The sequence below is a fragment of the Bombus terrestris genome, chromosome 10 (assembly GCF_910591885.1).
Source record: "Bombus terrestris chromosome 10, iyBomTerr1.2, whole genome shotgun sequence".
Taxonomy (NCBI): domain Eukaryota; kingdom Metazoa; phylum Arthropoda; class Insecta; order Hymenoptera; family Apidae; genus Bombus; species Bombus terrestris.
In genome coordinates this window covers 20117129-20137907 of record NC_063278.1, presented here as the reverse complement: position 1 = coordinate 20137907, position 20779 = coordinate 20117129, and the positions used below count along the sequence as shown (strand labels likewise).

General features: G+C 30.9%; 2 protein-coding genes and 1 long non-coding RNA gene across 4 annotated transcripts in view; 1 reads left to right on the top strand and 2 right to left on the bottom strand.

The window, feature by feature from the left end:
- The window catches only part of LOC100643555 (UBA-like domain-containing protein 2), an 82906-nt gene extending 66025 nt beyond the window's left edge, over nt 1-16881 (bottom strand). The window contains exon 1 of one of the 2 annotated variants that reach the window (XM_048409110.1): nt 16543-16881. In XM_048409110.1, the coding sequence (XP_048265067.1) occupies nt 16543-16650 (108 nt within the window). In that variant the 5' untranslated portion in view covers nt 16651-16881. The remainder of the gene's footprint in view (nt 1-16542) is intronic. The other variant, XM_003403299.4, reaches the window with a different exon arrangement.
- LOC125385740 lies at nt 6761-10015 on the top strand. The gene is made up of 5 exons (XR_007225318.1): nt 6761-6954; nt 8691-8726; nt 8810-8908; nt 9480-9651; nt 9725-10015. It is a non-coding gene; the product is annotated as an uncharacterized LOC125385740 (long non-coding RNA).
- A 915-nt stretch (nt 16882-17796) lies between the features above and the next one.
- On the bottom strand, nt 17797-19804 carry LOC100643309 (tRNA-uridine aminocarboxypropyltransferase 1). Its single transcript, XM_003403297.4, has 4 exons — nt 19304-19804; nt 18867-19007; nt 18562-18745; nt 17797-18190 (listed from the first exon to the last, which is right to left on the bottom strand). Exons 1-4 carry the CDS (start codon nt 19535-19537, stop codon nt 17847-17849), a joined length of 903 nt encoding a protein of 300 aa, XP_003403345.2. The 5' UTR covers nt 19538-19804; the 3' UTR covers nt 17797-17846.
- Nucleotides 19805-20779: the final 975 nt, after the last annotated feature.

Sequence of the window (20779 nt, the reverse complement as noted above, 5' to 3'; positions counted from 1 at the left end):
CAAGAAGTCGAAGAGTAGAGTTGCTAGCGTTGTTGAGAGATTGAGTTGTTAGTGTTGTGGAATTGCATGAGTTGCTAGCGTAGCTGAGAGATTGAGTTGTTAGCGTTGTCGAGCTGCGAGTGTGGTTGAAGTAAAATAAGATTGTTGCGTTTAGTTCAAGTTAAACAACCATCGTTTTCTGTCTAATTAATATCTGTTTAGCTTATTTATTATAAATAGTATCAGGAAAAATTTATACCTAAATTTCCCCGATACTACATTACTTAAACATAGAATTAATTACTAAAGCATATGTTACGATTAGGAATATTTATCTAAAGTAACTTTTACTCTATCTTTTTGGATTATATTTTACTTGCAGAAAAACTAAACATACGCATTATATATCATCGTATGTTATCTCGGAAGAATAATATGGTTGATAATGATTGAAGATAGGACGAAATTTATTGGCTGGTTATAATCTGTCAAGCTGAAAACTTCTGGTAAACGATATTTCGTATCCATCGACATAACAAAAACCAATGTTGATAGAATATATCCTGCGTGTTTTAACGTTAACCTATTCAGATAACAGATAATAAGATTTTTGAATGTTTGTTAATCTATTATTACGAAGATTCTTCTGTTAAAAACTAGCAAACTATTTCTTTCCTGTGCTTACCGCAGCGTGATGAAAGATTTGTTTGTTAAAGATTCCGCGAGACAGAAGACAGAACGTTGAGTTTCAGCATTTCTCGAAGAACGAAAATGTATTTTTCAATATATAATGTCGCAACTTTATATTTTCTTGTAGATATTATATATCAAAACGAAACATTTTATACTGCATCATTCTCAACTTTTACTTCTAATTTTAAATAATACACATATAACATATTACTACATTAGACTAAACAGAAAACACCCCATTGACCTGACTAAAGAAATTAAATAGTCAAACTCGAAGATGGTATCCCGCTGGGCGTAGACATTCACATGTTATTTAGCGATTAACGCGTTGACTGACACGCCACCCATATTCGGGTGACAGTAAAGTTTCTGATAGGGTCGCGTCATCCATATTCGAGTGACACTTATTTGATTACTTGCGAAGGATCGTCGTGGGTATTTGAAAAGATATTCCACAGGAAGTAATAAAACTGTCGAATTGTTATAAAAGTAATACGAAAATGGTTTATTAAGAAAATTATTTAAAATGTAAAACTGAAGCATTCTATACAAAGTTGAGGTTGGTCGGAATAATTTGGACAATAAGTTGTTGTTTTCTTTAAATTCTCTCGTGATCTCTTTGATCGGTCCGTTCGACGTCTTTTATCTGCATAACATAGTTTGCATGCGCATCTAATGCTTCTTTCGGAATCATTTTTTCGAACGGCGATATTATGCTGATTCCGTCGAAGACAAGGATCTTTTGTATTTTCAGATAACCCTAATAATTTTGCAGCTAATAATTCTTTAAATCTTCTAATATTTACATCCTTCCTTGTTGCAATTTTGAAAACCGTCAAAGCGTTTACAGCAGAAATTCCCAGGAGTTGAATGCCAAGTTTTCGGTACCATTTGATTCCTCTTCTAATTGTGGTGGCCTAAGAAACCATTTGATCGGAATGATCTATACTACACTCGTGGCCTGAAGGACATTTAATCGAAAACACGCGCGGCGGTCAACGTGTTAAGCTAGAAAAATTTACCCAAGTGTCCAGCTGGACAAATTGTAAAGTACAAATTAAATAATAATAAAAAAAAATTTAACATTAAACTGTAAAAAATAAAAAATACGTTGAACACCTTAATTTCTTACAACTACAGTAATACTTAGAAAATTTTTTATTTCAATTAATACGACATGGTCAACGATAAAGAGCACACACGTAAGCGAACACGAAAAATATGTTAAACTTGAAACTCGTTAAAATTGATATTCCTCCTTTTTTCGTGGACGCTTCATATTATATCATGGGTCCGTAATTCGTGGAAAAGCCAAGAAGATCCCATGACGCAAAATGGGACGGAAATCAATAATAAGAAAATTATGTCGGTGGCTTTGCTTTTGAGAAAATTGAGTTTGAAATTTTGCGATGTATATATATCCAGTAGCGGAGAAGAGTTTAAGGCAGCTATTTATCTGCTAGATTATCGTACTATATACATATATGTATTATACTAAGATAATAAATAATCAACATTTCGTAGTTGTCCTTGCAACTACATGACACTAGCGCTTTATCTACGAACGGCTACGAGACTTTTAAAACACGAACGATACTCGAGAGGATAAATATGAAACGACTCGATGCTGTACTCGCTGACATTACTTTAGGACGAACGCTCGAATTCAGTGGCGCATCGAATTAATCGAACGATGATAAAACTATCTGACGCGACATACTACATTTATAGTAACAATCGCTGAATTCAAGTGAAAATCGCGAGTAAAGCCAGAAAAATTGCTACGTTACCTCGCAACAAGAAAAATACATTTGAAAAATAGATCCGAGTATTGCCACATCTTGTAAGCTGGCGCTATCATGGTACCTATAAGTATAGAAAAAAGAAAAATAATGCAGAAACGATAAACCAAAGAAACAACAGCAAAGGCCGCTGTTTATCCTGAAATGAAACGATCATCCTGATTTTGACCTCGAAGGACGCTGAAGAAACCAATGCTCAGTCGCAAAAATCCGAAGCTGAGAATTGCTTTCGCCGAAGCACACGAGCATTGGACGGCACAAGATTTGATTCAGTCTTATTAGTTAGCGAATGTTCAGTTGAACAAATTGTAAAGTACAAATTAAATAATAAAAAGTAGTCTTATTCTCGGATGAGACGAAATTTATTTAGTAGAGTGAAACTGAATAGCGAACGATTGCGACTATTTCAGTAGCATTTCTCAATAGCAGCTACTGGTTGTTTGGTGTTTAGGACACAGAGCGATATTCTACGAGAAAGATAGTCGTCTTCAACTTTTGTCCGCTAGTGTACGTAGATTTGCTGAATTCCCAACTAAACGGGAGTAGATAATTGATAAAGATAATAAGGATAATTGTTCAGCAGGTTAGTCTACGTGTGAAAATAAACGGAAAATGTAGGATAAAATTACAGCCACACATCGGTTAAATCGATTTACCGCATGTTCTTATTGGACAAATTGTAAAGTTTCTTAAAAGTGTAAAAAAAAAAAGAAAAAAAACTGTACATAGATTATTGTGATTGAAGTGATATAATAAAAATAAATAGATGCAGAATAGAGTTCCGATTATCCGAAATGTCCGATTAATCGGCACACGTTCCTCGACTATTCTTCAGCAACCGTCGCGAATCGTATTTCGCATAAACGAAGAAGTCGAATGCATCTAGCACGGTCCTCGATATCAAACAGTTGATTAAACGAACGAAACGAATTATCTCTACATTAGTCATAGTGGTCTTTTTTAAATTATTTTCTTCGTTTTCATCACCTCATAGGTACAGTCTGATTATGTGGCACTGCTTCGGTCCTGAGGGATTCCACTGTATAAGACTGTGTCTCTACTTCAATGAAGAATAACTTCAATTTTTCCAAAGCAAACAAAAGCGCTTGTATATGTTTGGTAATACAACAACGGTACAAGGAAAAATGTAGAATCGAACATTTTTGAAGAGAGGAAGTTTCTGAAAGAAACATCGTTTACAAGTTACTGCTCGCGCGGTTTGCAAACAAAGTTTCGCCGCCGCGTATTCTTGCGGGTAAAAAAGAAATGGCACACAGCCATGCAGTGGTGGTGCCTCGTTAATTTTTCAAGCTCTTCAGATATATCTGGCATTGTTTTGATATTTCGCGGGTACTCAACGTGCTCAAACAATTTCAGAAATCTCTGGACAACGTCAGATGCGAAAATAAATTCCTCGTCTTCCTCGATTCATTCCATGAATCAACGACACACATAAATTGTCGAAGAAAAAAGAAGAAAAAAAAGAATGGGAACAGGTCGGTTGAATCGTCACAGTCGATTTTGTTTGACCTTCGTGGAATAGCGAAACGAAGGTATGTATATACAAGTTTGTTAACGATGAGAGACACTGATGGCGACAAAAACAGAACAGATGGACTATGCCAGATGTCACCGCAATGGGATCGTCGCGTCGTAATCTTGCCGCTCTTCTAGCTTGAAAGCCGGCCTCTGAAAAGGATCTCTCGATAAAACGGCATAGCTCGACGATTGGTACCGCGATAATGGTAACAATAGTCTTATTTCTATTATTCGTCGCGCGTCGGCCGTGCAATTATATCCTAATGGCACTTGGCGTTCGATGCTAAAATTAACCGTTCCTGGATGAAACGAAAGGAGTGGTACGTACAGTGAGCGTCACGTAACAGCCGAGCCAGAAAACTCGACGAAATGATGGATTTCAGATTTCTTGATTTTACGATCGAACAGGTTGGAATAAAAACGAGCTTTGTTCATTTGCAATGTACGGTGACTACGAAAAGTATGGTAGTCTATTGTGGTGTACTACGAATAGCATCGCATTTATTATTGGGTTTGTATACCAATTAATTGGAGCCGACTGTAACAAATTTCGTATCGTTTAGTAGCATTTGCACGTGATTGCAAAAATGTAATGCTACGCAAACGAACTTTACGAAATCGATGAAATTACAAAACGAAATTAAGGTATCTGTATATAAATACGTCTCGTAGCTATTATATATTCTTTTGAATACTTGTTTCAGGCATCTCAATTTTTTAGCGATAGTTAACAATTTAATATACAGTAGCAGAAGACTTCAACTAATTAAATATATATAATATAATAATGAATAAAAAGATATATATATCTTTTTATTAGAGATATATATATAAAGATATATATATCTTTTTATTCATTTTTGCCTGCTGGCTACGACATGAAATTGATTTACACGGGCTTCTTCAAATTACGAATGAAATTACGAATATCATAAGAATATTTGTTTCTATGGGAATAATTAATTTTCATTCCATGACAAGTCGAATAATGTATCTTGGCATACAGTGGCACACAAAGGTGTTAGGACACTCGTAGAATATTTAGTTTTATGCTTATATTATACGAGATATTTCGAAATATCATCAGCACCGAGACGAGACGCGATTGTATTATGATTATATTAGTGAAACGAATGTAAAAATATGCAGAGAAGTTACAAGATATTTGTCAAACACATACACTTCGCAAACATCATAAAGATATTGTACAGTTGATTATATCATTCGTTTTATTAATAAGTCACAATATGTAGTGAGATCATCTCCACTCAAAACTACTTCACGTTGTATACTAATTTTTCACTAAGCGTATGCTTTCAATAAATGTTTTCTAAATTTTATATACATTTTTGAATTGGTTGCAAATTTGGCTATAATAATCACGATAACTGTGTTTTATCACAGTGCTAATGAAATAAATGAAAACTTTCCTATAATGCACGTAACGTATTCATGAAAGTTTGTTGTGGTAAGTGTTCGAATATTTTTTTGAATCACTGTAGATTATTTTTCACGATGTTTTACTATATCGTGAGTCTTGCCTTTTATTATTAGCCTTTACTGTGTAAACGTAACCATCGTAAGTTTTAAAATGTTCCTGTGGTTAATGTTTTTTAGTGATTAATAATCTTTAAAAAAATCTATAAAATTTCGTATAATGTCTTCAATCATTCTAAGTTAAATTAAAACACTCCTGGTGTACCGTTAAGTTCGAGTTAGCTTAAACACGAAACACCTACGGTAGAAATAGAATGAAATTATCTAAAAGGTCGAAAAATTTGATAAGGGTCACGTTTATTTAAACGTGTATGGACAAAGGAAAGCGAAAGAGTCGACAAATCTAACCTAATAATGTAACTGTTTTCATAAACTTTGAATATTAAAAGTGGAGCGAGCCAAAAAGTCATTCATTTGTCAAAATGTTTTCTCGTATCATAAGAAAAAGACTAAAGTAAAATAATCAAAATTGAGGAAAGTTACTAAGCTGTGTAATTGCCAAAAATATGTAGTTCGATTGAAGAAAAAAATGTCAATGACCTTGAAAAGTATAACTTTGAGAGGGACAACTTGTAAATTATAATATTCGTCATTCTACATTACCAGTTTTCCTCCAACGCAATTTTTTGTATCAACTAAAGTATTAAAGTAAAGATATTATGCAATGCAATGTAAACGAAACACACTGTATATTTTACCTATCTGGGTTTATCCACACATTATCGTTTAAAAATATTATTCTTTTCGTATTTTAATATTTATGCATATATACACTGAATTATAGCTAATATATAATAATAATTATTATTATAATATGTAAACAAATTATACGTAATAATAACGTACACTGAATTATTTTAATTCATTGTATTCACGGAATTCTAGACAAAACACGTTTAACTTGGATCATTATGAATCAACAATCCTGAAAGAATCAGGTATATATGAAATGATTGATTATTCAATTAAAATTTTATTCTCTCATAAATAAAGAAAATTCTATAAATAATTACGGAGGGTGAACTAATTAAAAATATCCAGACATGCATAAATTTATTGGATAATCGTGAAAGCACTTCGTCTATTGTGTATTTATACCGGCATAGACGAGATAGCAAAAGAAAGGAGGCAGAAAATAAGAGAGACAGAGAGCCAGAGAGACGGAGAGACGGACAGACAGATAGACAGACAGACAGAAAGAGGGAGAGAGAGAGAGAGAGAGAGAGAGAGACTGGAAAGGTACCGACCAGAGTAACGTACAGAAACTTGCCAGTACTCATTAGAACCCGTGTCGTAATCTGTTGTTAAACGCGTTAGCAGCCGAGCAGAGAAAGTTTTCAGACTGAATTCAACGAACAGACTGAATTCTCTTTCCTCTTATTTCTCTGTATTCTCTGTCAAGACAACGCAGCATCAACTATTACGAGTATTCCATTCTGTTCAGGTGCATTATAGTTACTATTCGAGTATTTCGACCAGAAAGTTTTCTTTCTTGTTCTATTACGTATAAATAAAAAGTCACTTACACTCGAATGTACAAGGTGTCTCAGTAATTCTGTTACAAAGCAATATCCTCGTTACTTTTAATGAGACGAGGAGATGCTTAAAGCAATGAATTATTTAGTTCGAAGAGGCGCATGTTATGATGCGAAATATATTTGTAGAAATTTACAGGTTTACGTTTTTTTTTTTAAAGGCCACGCTTTTTTATGTACTAGCTGATGCGTTCTTTTATTCCCTATACAAAAATGTCACGGAAATGTTTGATTCAAGAGATATCTCAATTTTAATTTCATGAAATTTGCCATACGAAAAATGAGAAAAGTACAAACACAAGTGTTCCTTTGTTTGTCTTTCAGATGCAAAATTCTCAACGCTAATGTTAAAGTATTCTTTAAATCTTACTTATTGATCTTATCTTCCAAATGTCTTAATGTTTTACACAGGGAATAAATCAACGTATCCTCAATCATAGAAAAGATAACGATTGTAAAAAAATGTGAAACAAGGTTTTTCGTATCTTTCTACATGTAGTTGTGAATATTTTATTTTTATTCAACGAAAAAAGACAATAAATTACAATGCCTTAAATAAAATGCTAAATAAGACGTAGTGAATGAAATACAGTGCTCTGTTAAATGAAACGTAGTAAACGTTGTAAATGAAACATCGATATACAAGGTGTTTCGTTTATCTTGGATTCGTTAATATCTTAATACCTTTTATCGATATGACAAAGTTAATTAGTTTAGAATTTAGAACAACAAGCATGATTCATGAACATTTTCCTCCAAGGTCTATTTGTTCCAAATTTCACAAAATTATTATCATTTCTTTCAACTGAGTTTGTATATATTTTTCAAGCCAGCGTGATTGTTTTATTTTCTATAAAAGAATATTAAAGTATTAGCGTCTGAAAATGGTTAACTTAAATAGTATTTCAATTTTAATTTTGTAGAACTTGTTGCATGAAAATGTGCGGTATAAAGATGCATTGATTGATGTATAATATATGCAACTACATTAAAATGCTACTTTAAAAAATGATGACAAGTTTGAGGAGCTGAAAAAGATTACCTTGAAAAAAGAAAAAATCTTATATCACAATATTCGGTTGTCTGAATCAACTAGCTTTAGTCTGACATAATTCTTTATATAAGCAAAACTAACCAAGGAGTTGTAAGATATTTACGAATGTAAGATAATAGAAAACGTGCTGCATAGCAAGCTATAAAAGTGTATGGTTAGACTGCAATTTCTTGCGCATTTATGTGAAATTTAAAGATACAAAAATCCACGTATTTTAAGTGTGTGCATAAAAATATAAAATAACATGAAAATTCCCGGTAAAATTTATGTTTCATTCTATTTCACATAAAAGTTGCTTTGACAAGGGAAGGATAAGCAATAATATTATATTATGAAGTTTAAATTTTCTACTTTTTTGTCATTACCAATGTTCCTTCATACGAGTATTGATAGTAAAAGAATTACTTTGATTAGGAAAACCACTTTCATCACGAGTTAGTAATATCTTTGAATTTATCAATGTTAAATTTAAAATCGTATTAAATATTCGTATAATCGTATTAAATTTACCATGAAAATATAATTTCATAATATGATCCTAAGTAAAGACCGATGCAAAAATCACAGCGTGCATTTTGTTCTTATATTTAGCAATGAACAACAATCTCTGGCTATCGTGTGCTACAAGTTAGTTGTTCAACAGATATTTTCTTTCTTCATAATTCAACAGAATAATATTCACGTATGTTCACTAAAATAAATACTTTTAGTTCAAAATGTGATGCTACATCTTCTTGTCGGTGTTGTTGTACTCTTAATATATTTGCCTGTGACAAACATTATAATTGAATTATAACTAGTGGGACAAGGTAAGAATATTTAAATATTATGTTATGTATATTGATTCATAATTTAAATATGTGAATGTTTTGTTCAAATAAAAGGAAGATATATCAAACATCTTTTGTGGCAGAGGAAACAAACCTTCGTATTTTATCACGATTTGTTGTTGATATTGCTGATAATCGTTTCTAGTGATATAATATTTCCTGTTAGCTCAGATACTTTTAATTGATTCTTTTGATTTCTTTATTTACATTTCACGTCAAGATTACGCGGGAAAAATATGATAAGTACATATATTCTTGCTGATTTTCCGACTTACATGTTATTTAATAGTTAAAAAGTTCTACTATGTTTATATAATAGCTAGATATCAGTAATCTGATAGATTTAACGATATCAGCCTTTTGAAAATAGCTGGTAAATTCACGGTATTGTGAAATAAATAAATAATATTGATTTAGTAGATACATTATATCGGTAATAGGATTAGTAAGATTGTCCTAGTTATGATATCGTGTAATAAATAATAAATATAGTAATCATTGCATATTACTCTGCGCAACTAATGTTATTTATATCTTTTGAATTTTCAAGACAGTGACAAAAACACACATTTGGTCGCAAAATCAAACGAAGAAATAATTTCGACGCGGAATTGGTTGACGACATATTGACTTCTAAGATTGCTCCATTATAAAAGCCAGGAGGAGACGTAACTTATGTTTACCACCTTTGGTCTTCGCACGCATTCGAGTTTCTCATAAATGTAATATCAAATTTTCCTGTGAAAAAATTATTTTTATGTGTTTTTAGTATTCTCAAGTTTTAAATCTTTACAGTTTTCCGACACCCTCTGTATCGATTTTACCTGCGTCAATACGGTTTTAAGACGAGACGCAGAAAGTCACCTTGGCCGAATATTCCAGCGACTAATCGGAAACGTACGCGGAACGTTCTAATTAGCGAAAACGGTTTCGCACGTTTTGGGCATTATTTGGATATATGTACATATCCGTAAAAAATCCTCCATTTCAGTAAAAAAGTGTCAAAAATTGTCTGGAATTAGTCAAATTCAAGTATATTTGAGAAATCTTCAAGGTTAATTCTCTCAAAAACTATAATAAAAATAAAACTATATTTTCGACTTGTTTTTTCACGTAGAATCGCCTTATCGCTATCGCCATGATTTCTATGACAGCAGGTTCCTAGATCTTATGTTTATCAATTTCCCAAATATATGATTCCACTGAAATAAAAAGAAAAACTTTACTTTCATAACATGATATTTACGTTGCAACATATAGAAAAACTAATAACATCAGAATATACCTACCTCAGAACGATTCAAGTCTTATCTGAAACATTTTTTGCTACGGATCATGACAATGACGTCAACATCAGCTGAGACAACCTGTGTGCGTGTAATTTTTCGATGGTAAGCGTTAAAATACTTTTATAAGCCACCGTGTATTTTCACAGTGTGTTTTGGATCAGCAAGTGTCCCAATACTTATGAACAGGGATGAACGTAACAGGCTGGCTGTGTTTATTTTAAATGATGCGATGGTTATTTTCACAAGATGACGTAACGATATAATAGTAACGGAATGACATTAAATATTAGCAATCCTGCGCGGTTCTTACGAAAGCACGCGTTCCAAGCGACGACCGAGGATTACAATTTGACGTCTAATATCGTGTTGCAATCGTTTAGTAAACATAGCGCTAAACAATTGATTCGATCTCGCAATCAACTACCGATCAATTTGGTGCCGCGTCTTATGGTAAATTGCCAAAGTCTGCTGACAAATCATGGCCTTTCTTTGCGGTTTCGATGTTGGTGGTATCACTTTCACACTGTTTTATTCGTAACATTCTGTGGTGTGATTCTTAAAAAGCGTACGTATCGATAGATAACTGCACAAATATCGTTTGATCGTTGTTTGCGTAACTTGGATTTTTATATGCAACAAATAGTTCCTGACTGTTTCTTTATGTTGCGTAATGATTTTATGTTTACTTCTTAAATTTGTCAAAAATAACGTTACTCTTTGTTGTATTTAGTATAAAGATATTTTCAGGAATCATGATCCGCCACTGTTATTTTATGTGATCCTAAAAAGGACCAATGCACGATTTGCAATTTGCGACGCACAATTTTATAATGGCGCTGATAAAAATAGAAACAATGTACAAAATATTTACTTAATCGTACATTACCAAAACTGCTAAAAATGGATATACAATAGTTGTGCAGTCATCGATATATTCATTTATCTATATTTCGTATATTATTATATTTTATTATCTTACCATATTTAAACCAAAGTTAGATATAATAAAAAAAAAATGTCATTACAGCACGATCAAATTTGAAATATTGTCAGTCGATAATTCATGCTATATAATATCATAGATTATTTGCTTTTGTCATATAATAACCCAAACAATATAATAAAACCTAACTGAAACCAAAATCATTAATAATAATGAATCTAATTACCTGACATAGTCAGATTTTAGATATGATAACTAGATAATTCTGCTGATTTCATAGATTATTTACGTTTGTCATATAATCACAAAAAGCTTTTTGGAATTATTGCATAAAGTATATATTTATAGTATAGTATAGCAATTATTTGTTACAAAAATAATGATTTTACGAGAATAAATTTCAAGCTCGAAATACAAAAGTGAATTTTTTCATACCAGACGTCATTTACAAGAAAATTGGCTTTAAATAATTGTCTGATAAGTGTTATTTAATCCCGTTGTAAACCGGTATTTTACTTGTGTTTAAGTTTATTCTATCGGATAATGGAGAACATGCAATAAAAGATGATAAGAAACTTTATTACTTTGTAAGAAGGGAAATTTCATTTCATAGCAATTTAATTCGAAAGATGCAGTTGTGTATTTAACAGTGCGAGGAACAGTTTCGAAAATAATAAAATTTATTCTCTATCAATGTCCTGTTTCATCGTGTGTTCTCGGTTACTCAATATGTACGTAGTAGAAAAACAAATATAAGTTAAGATGTTGCGATATAGCAATATCCGGTAGCACTTAGCAGTTAAATATTTGAAGTCAATTTTTTTGAAAACAAAATTTTCTGTGAAAACATTTCATTCTATATCTTCACCATTTTATCTCCAATTAGCAATTGACTTTGTACTAAAATTTCTCTTCTTGTAAAGAGATAAAATATCAACTAGAAAATAATCCTGAATCTAGTCATTTTGACTGTTCTCATTTTTGTCTTCTGCATTGTTTTGATATTCTTAGCCTTACGTTTCTAATGCTCGGTGACTGCTTTTATTTTTACAGAAATATTATGTATATGTAATATAAAAATTTCGTATGCCTCTTTATAATACTGTGTAACTCTGAAGTTATGTGTCCATATACACCTATATGTAATTTATGTTCTTTATTAAGTTTATTTTATGTTTATTACATTATATTTGATTGGTATAGTATTATTATGCCCATCCAAATTAAAATGAAAAAGCCGTAATTAACATATATGGTAATTTCTTTCCTCATAAACATGAAATATTCTGGTTTTCTAAGAAGTTTTGGAGAATTAATAGATTATAAAATAATTATGGACAAATCTTTATTTGTGTAAAATGCAAATCAAAAAGCACATTGTACTCATATATTTTATCGTAGGTTCTCCTTATTAACATATAGTCATCTTTCTTGTAATTTAATGTAAACTTTCTACATATGTAATTCTAAATAAGGCTCATTTATTATTTCAATCCCCGAAAATTATATAACTGAAAATGATTTATTATTCATACTATACATCCGATGTTTTAATAAGAAGAAATAGTTACTCTTCTATAACTGGGAATGTTTTAAATTGACTATTTACAGTTACATCGATTATTTATAATAGTTAATTGCCATTATATATATCATAGTTAATGGATAATTATTAATATTATTTTGTTTGCTTACGAAACAAACACGAATAGATTTTGTCTTTCTGTATAAAATCAGAATTAGGTAATAAATAAATTATTTAATAATAGTATAACGGTATGATAGTAGATTATAAAAATATACTGACAAATAAATAAGATAAAATTTAAAAAGTATGAATACGTACTTCCACATTACACGACGTTTTAAAGTGTTAATTAATTAAAAACTATCGAAAACAAAACATCGAGCGTGATATTTGACAAAAACACGCGCGTTTAAAATCAAGAAAATCGGTTAAAATTACTGACAACGAGAAGGATAAAATTCATGAGGTTCTAACGTTAAATGGATCTGAAATGCAGAAAGCTTTTAGCAAAGAAGTACTCTGCTAATGCTCACTACGGATAAGATACTAATTGCTGAAAGTCTATCCTATCGTACTTCCTCGTATTATATCATATATTGATCGTGTGAAAGTATGAGAAACTCACCAACTAAACACAACGAGATATTGACAGCATGTTTTATATTATCAAAGTATACAGGCATCTTTTCTATCTTGTCTCGTCAAAACATACTATAAAGTTTTTCCTTAATCCCGCAAAATTTACAGCGATGGATTCACCGAGTATCATTTTTATCAGATTTCTCTATTATCGAGAATAATTGTGTAACATTAAAACACAAGTCATATTAATCCGTACCGCTAGAACACGAATGAAGGGTAATAGACAATTGATGCTAAATAAGGTATAATGCTGTAGTAATATACATGGTGTTCTAGATTTTTCCGGTTAATACGACGAATAGCACGCAAATTTTATATATTTTATCCTGGCAGCCGCAATAGATTAAAATATACTTACTACACCATAAAATTTAATTTTTGCAAAATATTATATTATGCTTGTGCAGGTTTTTCCTAACAATGTTGTCAGATTTATTTATTACTATTCATTAATTTACATTGTTAAATATATTGTTAGGCCATGAAATTTATTTTATTCTATTGAAAATTAAAATTTATTAATTAATTAAAATTCTAAAAAATTTAGTAAACGTGGCTTACCGATGATCACCGTGGCAGTTGACGTCCATATGTTCTATAAATATAAACGAAAGTCACTGGAAAAATACATGGCGAGTCACATTTTCGGTGTTCTGCGATGGAGCGAAATCAAAATTATTATTCAAATGTCATGTTGTAAAATCTCTCTTTTATTTTCGGATTAAATATGTACATGAAAACTATAGAAAACAATTACAGAAAGCCTACAGGAGCATAAATAATAAATGATAAGACACATTTTTGGTATTTTATAACGGAGCAATTACAAAATTCCATTATTCTCTAATTCTATTATTATTCAAAATTCATATAACAAAATCTACTTCTTTTTTTGTTCATTTTGGAATTAAATACGTATATGTAAATTATAAGGAACATGGAAGCAATTTTAAAATTCAGTTTATTGTTAATCAAACTCATGTTATTAAAATCGTCTGTTTCTTTTTTGTTTTGAAACTAAACGGGTGTATTTCCCATCCACCTAAAAATTTTCAAAATATCGCTCGTCGTAATAATACAGGAATTGGAAATATTACAATATTTCTTGCCTTAAAAAATTTATCTCTGGCTCCTAGAAAAGTTCGACTTATCAGCTATGTTTAAAAAGTTTACATCTTTCAATTTAACAGGTTGTTTATTTTCAGTCAGGTCAAAAAAAATCATTTTTAATACGTATGATTTTTCATTTCAATTTTATGTTGAAATTCTTCTCAAGATATTAATTCTTTTTGTTTGTTGAGCAAACAGCAAGATTAGAATATAAAAATTCAAAATGGAAGGGAATAATAATCAGTTTCCGCCTGCTGTGATAATATCATCTTTGAATCACGATTTTTTATTTCAATACGCAAAGAACTTTGGAAGAAAATGTATGTCAAATATGGATTAATACGTGCGATAAACTGATTGGTAGAATTGGTGACTCATTTATTGAGATGAAACAAAATTAAAACGAACTTCGTACGGTAATAAATATATACAATTTTTCAGCGCTGACAATCATACACACATACAAACAGTGAATATTTTAAAACCGACTATTAATAGATAATGATTACATTATTCTTCTCTTTATGTTACCTTGATATTTCGTATCTTTGCGAATTGATGTTACATTTTACAAATGTATTACGTAATTTATTAAAAAAAATAAAATATATATAATAAATAGAAAATTCTTAAATAATAAAATTATTATATCCAAAAGAATTAATCGTCAAAATTTTTAAGAAAAATTTTAATATGAAATTGGTACGAGACCACGTGAATATTAAGAGTGATTTTTTAATATTTTCTTCAACATATAAACTTCCTCGTAGTACAAAAGCTTCGAAATATTTATATTTGTATAAAATATTTTTACTCGCTATGCTCACACAGCACACTGATAAAGATTACCCGGTAAAATCTGGAGTAGAATCACCTCATTTGTACCATCGACATTGGGACATATTTATGTTATATGTATATATGAAAGTTAATTTAGATTTATTATTGCAACGAACGACGAATGAAAGAATTAATCTACAAGTATATTTGCAGTTAAAATACATATAAGTTGCGTTATGCTTGTAAACCTTACGTATAAAGGTCGTTAACACAGTATACAAAGCATATACATAGTAAATGCATAGATAGGCTAAATGTGATCTAATTTCCATAAATCAAAGGAGGCTTTTAGTACAAATGAATAGCTCGTAAATCGATAGACCTGGAAAGGTTGTACTGAAAAGATAATTATTGTTCGCGATCGCCACACGCGATGTCAGCATTGTTCTCATTGTTAATGGCCAAGTCCGTTTACAGAGTCGGTTTGAAGAAATCGAGTGTGATATAGATACATGACCCTATTTTAAACCAGCGAAAAGTTTACGTATGATGAATGCGCGGTTGCAACGATGTTCAATGAATAAAAGCCAAGTCTAAAACTAGATTCGTACCTGAATATAGTTTACGATAGCGTATATCCGTAAATGAAAACAAACAAACATATTAGAAAAACGTTAACCCTTTATAACACTGTGTAACTTTCAATATAGCAATAATTCATTTTTAACTGTATTTGTAACTAGATTGCGACTTCAAAATTACAAATTGTTTTCTCCATAATAAACTCTTTGAAAATTGTAAATTCATTACTTATGTATATCTGGAGACTGATATTTGTTGGCTCCCATTTACATAAATTTTGTTACACTCACGAAAAAGATTCGTATTATAGTCAGTTAATCTAAAAATATCGTGCGCATAACCTTGACAGGGTTTCAGAGCAATCTCATCACAACAATAACGAACAAAACCTCTTAGCAACATCGTATGATTTTTATGAATGGACTTCATCCTGTGTGATAGTAAATGTGCTCACTGACTCACTCCACTCGCTGATCCTTGTGTATTATTGAACAAATGTTAACGCGACGATACGCGAGAGTCAACAACGGAGCATCGTTCAATCAGATTCGATCGACATTTTTAATCGAATGCATGTTAATACGTAATAGTTACGGATGAAATGAACGTTAGTACCGCTTGTACGGTCGGCCATTTTCGCTGCTTTGTTTACGTAGGAAGTATCGAGCCGCGATGGGCATAAATATGGTGAAGTTCAGAATGTTTGTCGTAAAAATGATGCGGAAGCTGGTTCCCTTACCTCAAATTGCCAATGCGCCGCTTGTAGCAACTGTTTCGCTTGCTCCCTGGCACAACCTGCAGCCAGCACAAATTGATTGATCATCACCTGCTCGCGTAGGGTGTCCATTTTTTCGTCACGTTTTAACCCAGAAGACGGGAAATACCGAAAGAAAAGAAGACCGCTCGCGAGACACTATGGTACGACACAGCCTTCCGTGTTAGCAGATTTTGACTCCGGCTCTCTCGAGCTTTTCGTTTAAACGCGAGTGCGGCCTACGAGCGGCAACCAGAGTCTTGTTTTGAAAACTAAACTCATCGCAGACGGTGACGGGCACCGCGGGTTGCGGAACGTAAGAGACGAGGATGCTGTGACGTCACTAGCAGCTATTCAAGAGTCAGCGTGCTGCCTCCCGTGTGTTTGGGAGCATTCTCTTTCTCGTACATACTCCCTGTTTTCATTGTTTATTTTCAAACATAATAAACAATTCAACACGCCACAGGCTCGATGAACAGATTCTTATATTTGCAGCTCGTTTCGCATTTTTCTGATATTATTACGTTCGCCTCGGGATAAAGAGCATGCGCGTATTTTCAAATTTTTCAGGGAAGCTTTAACGCAGAAATAGATAACATAATTTTATGTTTGATTTGCTGGAAATACCTGTAGGTCACCCACCTCTCTGATCGAGAAATATCATTTCCTTAATGTTTTGGATGATGTTTGCCAAGTTTTTAGATTTACCACGACTGTTTATTAAGGACATATTTCAATAGTAATATATATATGCATTTGTTATCTAATTTGTCGAATGTTATTAAGAAGTAGTATTGTCCAAAAAAGGGGATACATTTGTTCAATAATATCAGTATGAAAAAATTAAAAAATCGGATATAACCTAAAGTAATTTAAGAAATTTACATACGTTATTTTATATTTGTATTTCTGATTTAAATAATTGCAGTGTTTTACTTTCAAAAATAAATTATATAATTAATATTTCTTCATATTGCATGAGATTTTAAATAGTTCTAAATGGTTAATGATATATATATGTAAATATTTTGCAATATATTACTTGACTATTTTATATAACAGTTTGTATAATATATATATATATATAAGATCATTAGTTTTATTAACCTGTAATCTCATATTATAAAACCAATTATTGCAAAGGAGTGATTCATTTAATGATTATGTTTTTAAGGTTGAAAATAAAAAAGAAATGATATTAATCTTCTTTATTAATAGATAAAAATTATAAGATAAAGATTATAAGATATTTAATATTTTTCTTTATAAAAAATTTTATTATCACAGAATTATATTAATGGTCTCTTATATGCCCATAATTTATCATGATCATACATAGTATGAATCTTCTCATACATATATTTAAAAAAATATAAAAGATCATCGTATTGACCTCTATATCTTTGATCTATTTCAGGTAACTCGTTCACATTTTGATATACTATATTATTTGTGGAATTTTCTTCAGTATGTTTTATGTTAGCATATCCTTGTATTGCACCAAATGCACATGTATGCAATTCTACTAAAAACTGATGAATTGCCTCAATTGTGGCTAAATACCATCGTGGACTCTTTTTTTGATGACGCCAAAATTGTGATATTCTTGATTTTAAAATGACACAATGCAAATCTGTAAATTAATAATACATATCAATTGAAATATTGTTTTATTTTGTTTATATTCTTAACATAATAGAAAAGAAATATATATAAATTAACTCAATTTCACAAATTATCAGCTTTCTTACTCTTGAGAATGAAGTGTTATGAGTAACATTACTAAATATTTTTTATTTTGAGAGAAATACTAAAAATAACAAAAATGTAAATTGTTATACATATCATTCAAAAGTTATAGAAATATATATGGTTGTGTTTGTCTTAATGTTTTGTTATGTATAATATTATATAGACCCTGATAATTTCACCTGTTATTTTATGCATCTAAATCATAGGATCATTGTTATTAATAAGTTGATTATTATTTATTTATTTATTTACCTCGTAATCGTTGATCTTTATAAATAGCTCGTGTTTGATGCCACGTGCTATCAATAAATATAGCTTTTTTTATAGGAAATGCATTCTTTATTATATTTGTAATTATTTTATTATCCTCTTCGACTTTCTTTATAAATAAGGAATCCACAGGTATACCCGTAGGGCTAGGAAAAATTAAAACAGTCTAAGGGGTAATATTATTTAGACTTATTAGTAAGAAATAAGATGATTTAAATAATAATATATATATAATATAATATTGTAATAAATGCTAATATATATAAAATATAATATTGTTATCATACCTCTTCTTTGTTCAATATTTCTGGAAAATTAGGATATGTAAAAATTCTCACATCTTCTGGAGCAAGTATAACTGCATGAATTGCAGTGCTTTTTCCATCGATTTCACGTGCATGTTTAATGATATCGATTTTAATAGGTAACTGAAAATAGAACATTGTTTATCCATATTTAGATAATTTAAATGCATATTAAATAGATTACAAGTTGAAAATCATAATGGTATATATATCAAATTTTAGATAATTTGGATTTAGCCATTAAAAGAATCATCTCTTTAACTCCATAATTAATTTATTCTCAGCTACAATATGTTTTCATGATGTAAAAAAAATATAATGAATTTTTTATAATTATAAATGTAGAGTACTATTGTATGAAAAATAACAGTGAACTAATTTACACCACTATGATTCTCAACCTGCCAAATAATTAATACCTTTATTGTTGGAAAATACTCTTTGCTAATAACAGGTAAGTAACATGAATAACAAAAAAATTTTCTTGATTTATTACAACGTTCACATATCTTCCTGCCTTCTATTGTATTCAAAATTTGCGCATCAGTAATTTTTAGATGATGAAAAGGTGCTTTATCAATTACTTCCTGCTCTTTCTCTAAAGTTGAAGTCTTTTTGATATTATCCGTATCGGCTACATTAGATTTTTCCATATTCTCAATGACACGAGTAATTTTAATTCAAATTACACTTAACGTTATTATTCTAAAAGTTGACATAACTACTGATATAAACTAATGGCAGTTAGGTTATTAAGCACAGATTATATACAGTGTTCATGTATTAAAAATGAATTAATTTCTGATTACTAACTATATGGTCCATCTGTTGTACAAAGTTTGTATCGCTTTGGTTCACTGGGTAACTACAGTTGTTGACAGATCACAGACGAGGTAATAGACACAGATTGGGTAGAGAATAGACCTGACATGCGATGATACAGTTTGTAATACTTTTTCGTGCCCTACGTTCTAAAGGTTTGAGAGTTATCTTACCGTCTTTGTGTCACATGCGGCATTATCGATTAAGTATAGTAGTGGCTTGAATCATAGATGAGTTTGAATTAAATCTAAATTGTAAATTAATACATATCAATCATTAGATGGTAAACTTTAAAAATTCGTTGCTCAAATCAAATTCCTTAGCATACAATATTTTAATTTTGCGCGCGTCTTTAAACTATAGCGAAGTTATTTCGTTCTAGCCAATCAGGAGTCATTGTATTATTGAAAAGCGTGGTATCAAGATTGATTATTTTATTGTCTTCTATCGATTATTATCAGGTCCGTTTAACTAATATATTCTTGTTGGTACTTTATTAGTAATTGTTATATCGAAATTCTATAGTTTATCGAAATTCCTGTGTTCGTTGGTTGCCGACCGTCCCTTTAGATTAAGTGTTAGTGTTACCAGTAGCAATTGTACTGTAAGCTTCTGGGACAGAATTTAAGCTTATCCTTTCATTTTGACAGAATTGGTTCAATTTTATGGATTAATTCTAAAGTTTTGGTTATATTTTGCGCAGATTACTGGTTAAGTATGGAGATGATTTCGAGAAAATAGAGATGTATAGATGGTAACAATTCGATGACATTTTCTGTAAAACATTTGGTAACGTTTGATTTATTTTAACAAAGATGTCGGTATGTATATGATTATATTATTTCTTTATTGATTCACGTATAATACATATCTAATTAATACGTTCACTGCGTACGACGACGTGCATTCGCATCACATTAGAGTTGTTCCAGAACGCGATCCAAGATATATTTGATTTGAATAATGGTAATTTATTATTATCGATTAGGATCAATCCGATCTGAAAGAACCGAGTGGCTTGAAAAAATCGGGTACCGCATACGATCTGAGTAGGTCGTTCATCTTTCGTAGCA

Excerpts from the sequence above, each read along its gene's own strand:
- LOC100643309 (XM_003403297.4), bottom strand. The coding sequence starts at position 19,537 with ATGGAAAAATCTAATGTAGCCGATACGGATAATATCAAAAAGACTTCA. Across the intron at positions 19,008-19,303 it reads AGTATTTTCCAACAATAAAG|TTACCTATTAAAATCGATAT; the intron begins GTATTAATTATT and ends TTCTATTTTCAG. Across the intron at positions 18,191-18,561 it reads TAAAGATCAACGATTACGAG|ATTTGCATTGTGTCATTTTA; the intron begins GTAAATAAATAA and ends ATTAATTTACAG.